This window comes from Lingula anatina, chromosome 4, assembly GCF_051362555.1.
Source record: "Lingula anatina isolate TDL-2025a chromosome 4, LinAna3.0, whole genome shotgun sequence".
Lineage (NCBI taxonomy): Eukaryota > Metazoa > Brachiopoda > Lingulata > Lingulida > Lingulidae > Lingula > Lingula anatina.
The window spans coordinates 5383333-5395611 of record NC_141770.1 but is presented as its reverse complement, the minus strand read 5'-3'; the positions used below and the strand labels follow the sequence as shown (position 1 = coordinate 5395611).

Sequence of the window (12279 nt, the reverse complement as noted above, 5' to 3'; positions counted from 1 at the left end):
AGCAGCATGGTCCAAATGAATCTACAAGCTGAAACTTTATTATTCTGGATCATTTCACAAGCTGTATCAGCAAAAAGGCTTTGGCATTTGACAGAGCTATGTGATCTGTAATTGCTTTTTTGGGCGTGTGGGTATACAAGTCTTATCTCTCAGCACCAGAAGGGCCACGTCCAAAGCCTAATGTGTGATAAAATCAGTCATACACTGCCTTCTTTATACATTTACCGATGGGAAGATTAATACCTCTCTGAAATGATAGATTATGGTTGTATTAATCCATTAGAAGGGAGATGGGTGCCTATGATATAACTGATGCTAGTTGGAGATAAGGCCTACTCCTTATCAACAGTTGCTGCCAAGAGTAATTATACCAGGCTGAACTGCAAGCTGGAGTAAAGGAGATAAGGCTTTTTGATCACAACTTCTATAAGATCAATACTTCAACATCAACTGGAAGACCCAGTGGCTGTGCCAGATACTGACAGATAGATGGGCATTTCAACCTTTTTAACTTAGACAACATTCTGTGGAGGTTCTGATAAACTATTCTGTCTGACAAACAAATGGCTTTATTATATTTTGTGAGCTATCATGCCATCACAAAGACTGTGATGAACTTTTTCAGTCACTCGCTATCTTTTCCTATAGAATGTTGCTATTGAGTAGATTGTGGAAATCTGAAAGCCACTAATGGATTTCTTTACATTCATTTTTTTCATGTCCTTTTTTGCCATGAACCTATAGGAAATGTGTTCTAAATGGATCTGGTTAATTAATGGCAATAGGAGGTATGATACCTTGACCAGCAGTCAATAACAATGAATTTTGTTGGGAAAGGTAAAATATCATAAGTCAACTAGGGTAGAAATGATAACTGATATGGTATTGCATCCAGAGGCACTCTTTTTGCTGACAGTTTATATCTCTGCATTTAATTAGTAGATTCTTTTTGTGATATTGATTTAGGTAATGTCCTTACGATATTTCTTTCTGACAGGTTTTTCTTAAATCTTTACATGCATAGTTGACACTATTGCATCCATATTAAGATTGAAAAAATGAAAAGCACCCATGTTAGTTTTGATGTATAGTGGTTTTGAATTTTGGATTCAATTACTATAGAACCCAAGGGGAAATTCAAATATCTTTTTATATTGTTTTGAATTTTCTTCACAGATGGAGTGCTTTCAAAGTGTAAGGTACTCATGCATAGTTTGTTGCTATGGTGATTAGTTTTAGCATGAAACTGATTTTTTTAATTTTGTTTTTACATTTTTGAAGTTATCACTCAAAAAGTGATGGAAACCCAAGTAATTATTGATGCTATGGCAACTTATTCTAGGATAAAACTGTTTTTTTGTTACTTATTATTTTGTAACTTTCAAGAATGATTCTTAAGATTGACATTCAGTTATAATTGGAAAACCAGGTTGATTGGATTAATTATTTTTGTTATGCAATGTTTTTTGTAAAATTGTAATTTTTATCATTCTGGCATTTTCAAAGTATGAACTTGAACTCTCATAGGACTTAAACCTTAGTTACATATTCTTAATTTCTTTGTTACCTGTTGTGCATAATTAAAAATTGGTGTTGATTTTGTTTTTACAAATTATGTACTGCATTGCATCAAAATTTACAAAATAACCTATTTCGTGCATCATTATTTTCTGCTTTTTGTCTTTACATTTGACAGCTTCACTGTCTTGTTAGATGTCCTGTTTATTTTAATAAAACAAATGTAGTGTGCACTATTATTACATACAACATGGACTTGTGTTTAAGACTGGGACAAACATTGACAAGCTTGTGTTGATGCCACCCACAACATGCTATTCTGCTGTTATCTATTGACAGCAAAAACACATTCAATTGTTGTTGGCAGAAATGTGAGAGATTTTATTTGATGGTGACTACTGCTACAAGTAGTGCAAGGCAACTCCTCTAAACTTTATTCAAATCCCCTCATAATCTCTTTTGAATCAGAATTTATTAATTTCAGTATTCTAATCATACTTGTTGATAAGTAGCAAAAAATCCACATGCTTTCTTTTAAATTAGAACTTAAAGGTTGCGATAACATTATATTTCATTTTATCGCCTTAGAATTTATGAAAAAGGCGCCAGTGAGTTTTGATAAGATGTGATAAGATCCTGCTCCTGCCAAGATGTTATTTTTTCCATGCAAGGAACATAGGTCCAGATTAAACAGATTAACTGGAGACGGAATTGGCAAGGAAATGGCAGGTCTTTACTAGCACCAAAGATGACAAGACGAGATAAATCAATGATACAATCAAGAGGAACAAGATGGAAGTTTGTCTTGTAGTGATTTTGAATTTAACTGTGATCTCTCATCAAAATTATAAGAAAACTTGCTGTACCTCTCATTATATTACATTTGCCCTGTAAAGTGTATAAATGTTATGTATGCAAGTTCCTGGTCCTGAAGTGTAAGTAGTAGAAGGCCTTGAAGGTGTATAATATATGATAGTTAGTGGTTGATCTATCCATTATCATTTGAACTCCATTATCCTGCCCCCATGTTCTCCTATGAATTCCTAATGACCCAAATAGTCAAATTAAGCAATAGAACACACAAAAAAATAAAATAAAACACTTCTTTGTTATAATTATCTTAAAAAAGAACAAAAGTAAAAAAATGTATCACTTGATTGTTGTATGACAAGTGAATTTGCACCTTTTTGACGTTTGTTGAGATTATTTGTAAAATTCAATTACAGGGGTGATGAAACAAGTGTTATCAAACTGCTGATCACCTCAAGGGAAGGAGACGGCAGATATTCAGAATTTAATTAGAGAGAAAAGACACCCTACACCCCTCTCGCAGGGGTTTTAGATGATAACCCCATGATAGCCATCAGGGTGTCTGCATTGCTTATCTGTTTCCTTGGCTTATATTTGAAGTTTTTTTCCATTAATACCTATGATAGTGGTGAAACTTAGAATACTTGTTTATATTAATAAATGTAATGATGTGCATAAATGCACTTGACTGTGTTTTGTGAAGCAAAACCATGAAAATATAGCCTGTTTTAGGGAGACATAAATGTTTTTATATATCCTCGTGTCTTTTGTAAATAGCTTTTATGAATTGTTTTGATAATTAAAATTGCAAAGTGAAATAATATTAAGGGTGTAATTAAGCAGTGTTGTTTTAACTGGAGTGTGCTATGATTTTGTTTAGTAAGTTAAAAAAAATTAGCCAGATGAGAATATTCCTAGCCAAGTGACCAGTATAACATCAGACAAATAACCCAGAATTACCTTCATGTAAAATCCACTTTCATCACAACTAAGAAAAAAGTTTTTTTTGCTCTTTTGTCATTAAAATAGTTGTTCTTCCTTTTAGTTATACTGCTTTTATCCATATATGACATATGTCTGCCTATCTGACAGCTTGACTGCCTTGTTTAATTCATCTCTGGTTTTGTAAAAAATGGAAAATACCAAAAATGCAATTTACCACTTAACCCTACACAAACAAAGAGGTGATATTAAATTCAGATTAGCTAGACTGCTAAACAAAAGATAGAATTGACAGTCTTATCTGCTGTCAATGATGGTTTGTGTGAGCTTACCATGTGTTGCCAGGGGATACATGGGAAGAATGTGGTAGAATTGAGACTAATTTTGTTCATTATTTGTCTACATAATTTGTCTACACTAGTAAATGTGGTGGGTGAAAAAACTTAATTGAATTTAAGTTTTTAAACTTGAAAATGGTTAGGTTGAAATAAGTTTTAAATTTGGAAAATGAACTATTTAATTTTTTTCTTTCTTTTGGAATTGAGGATTGAGCTGAATGTATGGACAAAATTGTGCTACTTGCTATCTTTTTGTTTTGCAGGCAGGGATAAAGCTATCATAACAAAAGAAGAAATTGTCCCAAAACACTCCTTAGAGTGACATTCTCCTTTGACATTTACTGTTGAAGTGTTCAGTTCTCATTGCCCTTAACTTGGATGACACTAAAGCCTCATCTCCCTAGACCTGAATAATAAAGACTTAAAATAATGCTTGTTTTTATTGTATGCACTTGTTGATTATTGTTATACTCTTATAAATGGAAATTTTGTAGTTGGTAATAATGGTTATGCACCATAGGTCAGGTGAAGTAACTTTTGCTTATTTATGATAAGAAATACGTAAAATGAACTTTGATAAGACACTTTAATTTGAAATTATTTTACTACTCGTGAATACACTTACTAGTACGTTTTGTAAATTTAAGTTCAGGAATGAAACGAAGCGTGTATTTAGTAAACCTGATACATCATCATGATGCTAAATTGACAGAAAACAATAACTAATTTTGCTCTTCAATTCCTACTTGACATTTTTCAAGCCAAAATTCATCCTTATCTCTCCAGACATAACTTGAGGGCCATGTGAGAGAAAGGCATTTTCTTATCGTAAATGATTTTCCAGAAAACATTTTAGCCAATTTCACCCATAGGGTTTTGGTAACCTTTTTCCATTTGAAATTTAACATGTGCTGCAAAGAAGAGATAAGGAAACCTTCTCAAGAGTCGGCAGTACAATCTTATCTGAAGTTTTCAACCTGCCCCCATCTTTGACAAGAATTGTCCAAGGGACCAACAGATGTGCTCAAACAGTTTTAGGCTTCATTTATCTTGAGTGTTTCATTTATCACAAAAGTTGTTTTCAGTGGTTTTCTCTTGATGCTTTTAAGTTCAGATTTTAATGGCTGATGGAGCAGTGGTGTATTGTTTCAGAAATCTTTTAGCTGGATACTCCCCTGTAAATGTGAGTTAGTTGAGAACTAATTGATAAATCTGGCATTTGGCAAATTTTTTTCCCAAAAGATATTGTTGCACAGAATTTAGAGTACTTAATAAAACAAGTTTGGTAGTTTTTCTAAAAATTATACTATCTCACACAAGTTTGAAGATTAAGTGACTAGAAAATTTCCATCTATAACTGTCATCAGTGTCATTGTCGCCTATGCTTCACACTTTTGATGACAACACAATATATGGAAAGCCATTTTACCTTAAGTCTTCAAACTAACAGTTGAAAATCATGATCAGGACATTATTGCAAAAGTAATGATGTTTTTGGCCTTTGTTCAGCATATATGCAATACTGATAACGCATTTCAAGGAAAACTGATGGGCCTATTGTCTTGAAATTCATAGGAGTGATCAATCTTACTGAAATACAGGTAGAGTTTGAAAATTTTTTATTTTTCTAAATTTTCAGCAAAGAAACATAGGATTAAAATACAACTTGAGTTTGAAAACCAGCCAGCAGAAACACATTTAAATTAAACAATGTTAATTATCCTCAAATTCACAGGAATAATTTATAGTGCTTTATTCCAAAAGCCAGCCTGATTGGATTGATTTTCTTAAAATTTAAGAAATCTTATGTGTACATTTCTTTCTTAACAAATTGTCATTTTCCAAGTGTGAAGCCCTTTGCCAGTTACATTCTTCTTATGTTCACAGTAACAGCATTACATATTTATAACTGGTAGTGATTATACTCTTTAAGGTATATACTGTACTGTACTGTACCGTACTATACTGTACTGTTCCTTGACGTATTAAATTGCTGGCTCATTTTAAGATGATTTAAATTGTCACTTTTGCCATTTGTATATCTGTCCGTATTACAGCTTTCCTGCATCGTGTCTCTTTCCACCTGCTTATCTTTCCTGTTTTCTTACATATCTTGCAGTCATAAACAAGTAAACTGTTGCCAGAATGATTGTATGCTGCTGACCAGGTGCCCAAATGAAGATAGTCTGCCTTCTGCATAGCCCTCTTTATTATTTTTTATTTTTATTAATTAATTTATTTATTTTGCAAGAGGTCTTTAAAAGGTGTTTGCAGGCAGTTAAAAAACAACCCAACTTACTTGATCAGTCACACACAGAAACACACACACACACACACACACACATAAAGATGGATGGGAGCGGTAGATTTATCAGTTGGTAGCATCCATGCATCTGTCTATGTGATAGCATACAATATGGTTGTGAGCTGATAAAAACGCTGATAACGTGGGCTATTGATTCCTTACTGCTATCTACCAAGGCCTGAGCACAACTAGGAGTGGAATTTTCTACACTCTGTTTGGGTGCAAAGATGGAGTAGCAGGGTGGTGGAGGTGTGTGTGTGTGTGGGGGGGGGGGGGGGGGGGGGGGGAATAGCATATTTGGATATAAGAATAAGAAACATAGGAAAAATCTTAATATCTTGTTTGGATTATAGGACATTGTACAAGCAAGCAGATTTGAAAGTCATTGTTTTATAGAGGGGTTCTCTTTAGTTCTCATTTGGCAAATTAGATGCAGCAAACTAGTAGTTATAATTTTAAACACTTTTTATGTACAGACACAGATGTGTTTGTACATATAGCCGTCACCTGTGTCTTTTGTCACTGTCGCTGTTGCTGTGCACTTTCAGTAATAATACAATAATTGGAAAACTGTTTTACCTCTCACCTTCAAACTTATGGAACTGATAAATACTCATAACTTAGAGGTTGAGTTAGAAAATCAGCATGATCTGCCATCAAAAGTTATGCTTTTTTATGCTTTTTTCAGCATATATGCAATACTGGTAATACATTTCATGGAACACTGATAGGCCTATTGTCTTGAAACTCACAGGAGTGATCACTCTTACTAAAATACTGGTCAAATTTAAAAATCAGCTTTATTAGACCATTTTTACAAAAGTTATGCTGTTGTTTCCTTTTTTTCATCACATATATATATGCAATACAGATAACACATATAAGTGGAAATCTTGTTGACCTATTGTCTTTAAACTTAAAGGAGTGATCAGTATTACTAAAATACAGGTCAAGTTGAGTTTGAAAACCAGCCTGATTGGTTTGTTTTTTTTTTGAAGTTATACAGTATTATATGAAATGTTAATTTTTCACATTTTGCCATTCTCAGAATGTGACTTTGAACTTTCATGGGCTTGAAGACCTTTGTAAGTCACATTTTCTAAATATCCATGAGAATTTTATTATATTATTTAAAATTGGTGGTGATTATGCTTTTAAGTATAATGCAATATTGTTTCAAATTTGATGAAAACTATTTGGGCATTGTCACCATATTGACCATTTAAGGAAAAACATGTCAATAATAAGTTTCAAACTTACAGAAAAGAAGCATAGGACTAAAATACAGGTTTAGTTAGAAAACCAACTAGTTTGGTTTCTTTTTCTGGAAGATTGAAAAAGTTTAAATTTGTAATGGTGCTTTTTAACATCAAAATGAGGATGCTCATTAAGGGGATATGAAGTTGATGAGGTAAGTACAACTGCCTTTTGATATTTACCGTTTTTCATTGCATGTAATTGTTATGAGCTCCGCACTGTATTCAGAAAGGTTGAGTACAGTTTATGAATACCCTTTAGTACTTCAGTCTGCTTTATTTTAGATTAATCCAGCCAGTACCATAGGGTAAGGAGAAAGCAGTGCAATAAGGCTACAGTTATATGTTACTATAGAAGAAAATTAGATAGGTTGACTACTCTTAAAATTAATTAAGTTGGCTCAGTATGAACTTAAATGTCCTCCTGGCTTTGGCATAAGTGCAGTGATTCAAATTGTACTTCTTCTTCAAGTTTACTCATCACTGGTGCTGTGGAAAATGGTGTAATTTTCAACAGTCCAACAAAGCATAATGAAATCAATTACATTATAGGTAACACCTACAGTAATTTTGCTCTTTCTTCAGCACACTCCATCCACCATTATACAAATATATTGTAAATTGTCATATTTTGCTTTGAAACTTAAAAGACTGATTGATAGGCATAATATACAGATCAGTTTCAAAAATCACCTTCATCAGTTCATTTCTGTTGAAGGTATGCTGTTTTTTTTTTTTTTTTTTTTGTATATAACCACCTTTCCTCATATTCTTAGGCATGTTAACAGTCTCATTATTGAACTAATGACATATTTAAAAGACTTCACTGCATCTTAACAATTATGTTACTTGTTTATATAAATATGACAATTCATCTGTTATTATGTATTGTGTAATAAAAATTGTCAGAAATGGAAACAAGTGCATATATCTGTACAGTTTGTCAGATTCAGTCCCCCTTATTGCAAAAAATCTATTTTGTACATCATTATTTTTTGCTTTTAGTCTGTACATCTGACAGCTTGGCTGTCTTTTTTATTACTTTACATATGCATTTAAACTCTTTATGTAGCAATTTGTTGGCTGTATACCATATGTGTTGTGCACAATGAAAAGATGGTTTGTGCTTTATTTCGAGTTGAAATGGTAATCTTGGAGATTTAAGCCATATATTGTTTTGTCAGAATATCTGTTTAGTTTTGACTTGATACTTAGGGTTTTGACATTCTGAAGTTTAAGTACAAAGGAACAATAAGTTGAAATCTAGCAAGGGTGCATCTTCCCCAGTCATATGAAATCACATGTTTCTTTTTGGCCAAGGGCCATGTAATTTAATATCATTTCATGTAGCTTAAATTTCTGAATTTCTCAGATGACTAAATTCTTTCGTCTGATACAATCAATTGACAAGTCAAGAAAGAAAATGTCTGGTGCATCTTTCTGCATCAAATTACAAATTTGTGCTTATCAGGACCGAGTCAGTAAGTCAGAATTAACCTTTTCTGTGTTGATACATTCGCTTTGCCATTCCAGTGTGGGTATGGATCAAATAAATTTGCTTTTGATGTCTGGGGCTTATGTATCTTCATTTTTCCCAACCCCTTTGTGGCTCAATAGATCTTGCATTTTTGCATGAAGAATTGAAGACTGATACTCTTGTGATCATCAGGCAGAAGTTGGCTGATAAAGCTGACAGATGTTGATGTGAGGCCTGATGGACAGGTCATAATTTACATGTTATAAGTCCAGGCAGAAGTCAATTGTAGTTGAAGTAGCTCCCCCATTCATCAAGCAGTGGAAAATTGTTTTTGTCTAAATGAGTATTTGGCTCCATAGATGACCTTCAGCGATATGTCATGAAAAATGGCAGATTTTTTTCTGAGGAGCCTTGTGGATATCTGAATTGTCTCAGTTGCATTGTTGCTGCTGTTGGCAGATTAGTTGGGAATGAAATAACTTTTGGTTGTTACACTAGCCTGCGGCGTTAAGCACTAGGCTGAGGCAATTGCTCTGGGCCCTAAAGTGACATCAGGCTAGTAAAATAGTTTAATTTTATATCATGAGAAATGGCAGATTTTTTTTCTGAGAAGCCTTGTGGATATCTGAATTGTCTCAGTTGCGTTGGTGCTGCTGTTGGCAAATAACTTGGGAATGAGATAACTTATGGTTGTTATACAGCAGCCTGCAACATTAAACACTAGGCCAAGGCAATTGCCCAGTGGGCCTTGAAATGACACCAGGCTAGTAAAAAAATTAAATTTTTATAAAGCAACAGCCTATTTAAACAATCAGCAAAATGTCAAAAATATCAGTCACCAGTCTTTTTGTCCCCCTCTTTAATTTGACTACCCAGGTTGTAGGTGTGTCTCAGCTGAAAAAAAACCCACACTGTAGCTTATACAGTCTCACTAACTAATGAATATTGATTAGGTACTATAAATAACTACCACTAAGGCTAAGATTCTCCAATCCCTTTTTTCTGATGGAATGGTCCAAGAACTTGAGTTGCCTATCTCTAACAATATTGAGGAGATATTTTTTTGAACAATGTGGCAGATTTGGAGCATTTGCTGGTAGATCCACATTTCAACTGATTCAGTGTTGTGTTGAGTTTTGGCTGTCAAAGTCCAAGACTTGCAGCCATACTAAAGAGTTGACTAGACATAAGTTTTGAAAAGGCGGATGTCTGAATTGTCTACAATCACAGATATAAGAATATTTTTTAAAAAGCTACAATGTTTGTTGTCTCTGAAGCCAGTGTAATTTATTTGTTATCTCTTCATATAGTCCAGTTAACCAATGTCTTAGGTTGGAAAAAATGTGAACAAAAGTTTCTCAAGTGAATCCATGCACTTTCAGTGTTATACAAAAGTGCTGAATATTTATAAAATACAGGTCAAGTTTGAAAGTCAGATTGGACCATTTTTCTGAAAGTTATGCTGTTTTTTTTTTCAGCATATTTTATCTGCTGTTATAAAAATAAAACCCTACATGTTGTTTTCAAACTTACAGAACTGATGAATATTCATAAATTACGAAAATTCATAAAAGTTTAAAAATCAGCTTGATGGACCATTTTTCTGAAAGTTATGCGTTTTTTTTTTTTTTGGGGGGGGGGTAAGCATATCTGATCCACAGTTTTATAAATAAAATAAAAACCATGTCATATTTTGCTTTGAAAATTACAGGACTGATACAAAGGTCTGATATATAGATCAAGTTTAAAAAATTAGCTTGATTAGTTTATTTTTGTTGAAGTTATGCTGTTTTTTGTATATAAATGGGTTTTCCTCAGATTCAATTCTTAGACATGTTAACAGTATCAGTAATTAACTTTTTATATTTGTAAAATTGTTCTTGTAATTTTAATCAATATGCCAATAAAAAATTAAATATAGTTTTTAATTACTAGTATTTTAATATAATTATATTGGGCTAGTGCTTTTTGGTTTGGGCTAGTAAATTTTTAGACCCTGCTTGCCTGACGGCATTTTTCATGTTGAATCATTATATTTAATATAGGAGAGGAAGATGAAGAAGAGGATGGAGAAAAATCATTCCCACTACAGTCAGCAGAAGCTGTAGAACCCCAAGATGAGATGCCAGAAAAAACTTTAGAAAGTATGTCAGAGAATCTGTGCATTCCTACAGACATCCTTCGCCTTGATGACTCTGCTGACAATGGAGGATCAAGGAGCATTCTTACAGCGATGGCTCTTCCAGAGGGTAGCAGTTTTGGACCTTATGAAGGCCGAGTGGTGGCAGAGGGAGAAGATATGCAAGGAGAACCTCAGAGCAAAGTACAGGTACCAACAGTAATGATTGCTTCAGAATTTTTACCTGCTTATTCCTACCTTTTCATTTAAACTGATTCATATTTGATATTCAGAGAGGACATTTCATTACTGTCTCTTATGAACCATATTTCCTTATTAGGTGCACTTTTGGAATAAAAATTTGGATATTAAAGAATTATGATAATCTTCTAGCAGTGAGGTAAGCTCATAGCATGCAAACCACCCTATAATGATTGAGCAGCAATGCTTATAATATCTAGCGGGGAAATGTCTTTTAAAACAACACATGTTCAGTTTTCCAGGAGAGAATCATCATGTAAGAGCAGCAAAACAGGCTTCATAAATGATAACTGTCATTTGTGACTTGGAGGTTGGAATTAGTGATTGTGATTGCCCAACTGTGACAGTTATCTTGGTTTTCATATGAGTTCTTTTCCTAATTCTATCACCTTTTTCTGACCACATCACCAGGGCAAGATCCTTAGTTGATGCAGGAAGCATTTATTTTTACAGCAATAGCTGGAAATGAATCTTGCCATTTTGTTTTCAAACTCATAGGTTGGTCATTGTTCTAAAATAATGCTCAAGTTCAAACTGGGTTTGTTCCCATTATTCAATTTTTCAATATTTTCCCCATAATTTGGGTCTTGTGGGCCCTGTATTAGGTAACTCTGTACTGAAATCTGATTTTCGAAGTTTGACTCTGAACTCTATGGGCTAGTCGCATTTTTTGAAAATCCATGATACTTTTTTATTATTAAAAAATTGATGGTTATTATGCTGTTAAGCATTGTGTAATATGGCATCAAAATTGAACAAAACCCTATTTTGGGCACTGCCTCCATAGTAACCTTGAAAGGAAAACCATGTCACTTACTCTTCTCACACTTACAGAAAAGAAACATAGGACTGAAATACAGCTTCAGTTGGAAAATATGTCTCATTAGTTAATTTTCTGGAAGTTATACAGTTTTTTTATGAAAAATTTTATCTTTCACATATTGGAATTTTCAATGTGGGATTTAGAGCTCCCTTGGGCATGAAGCCCAGTGGCAATCAAATTTTCTTGATGTTTTTAATAGTAGATATTTAAAAATTGGTGGTATTTATACAGTTAATCATTATGTAATGTTGCTTCAAAATTGACAAAAAACCTACTTTGTGCACTGCCACCATTAACGTTATGGAAAGAAAACTTACAATAATGTTTCTTAGGATTGACATACAGCTCATATTAGAAAACCAGCTCTGTTGGATTTTCGTTTTTATTAAATTTATGCATTTTTTTGTGAAATTTTCATTTTTCTCATTCT

General features: G+C 33.4%; 1 protein-coding gene across 4 annotated transcripts in view; it reads left to right on the top strand.

The window, feature by feature from the left end:
- Positions 1 to 12279, top strand: part of LOC106158288 (uncharacterized) — a 56801-nt gene that overhangs the window by 17233 nt on the left and 27289 nt on the right. For 2 of the 4 annotated variants that reach the window (XM_087012256.1, XM_013534212.2), the window contains exon 4: positions 10692 to 10975. In XM_087012256.1, coding sequence (XP_086868382.1) covers positions 10692 to 10975 — 284 coding nt within the window. Of the gene's footprint in view, positions 1 to 7459; positions 7478 to 7570; positions 7722 to 10691; positions 10976 to 12279 lie in introns of those variants that run through there. The other 2 variants (XM_087012257.1, XM_087012255.1) reach the window with 2 other exon arrangements.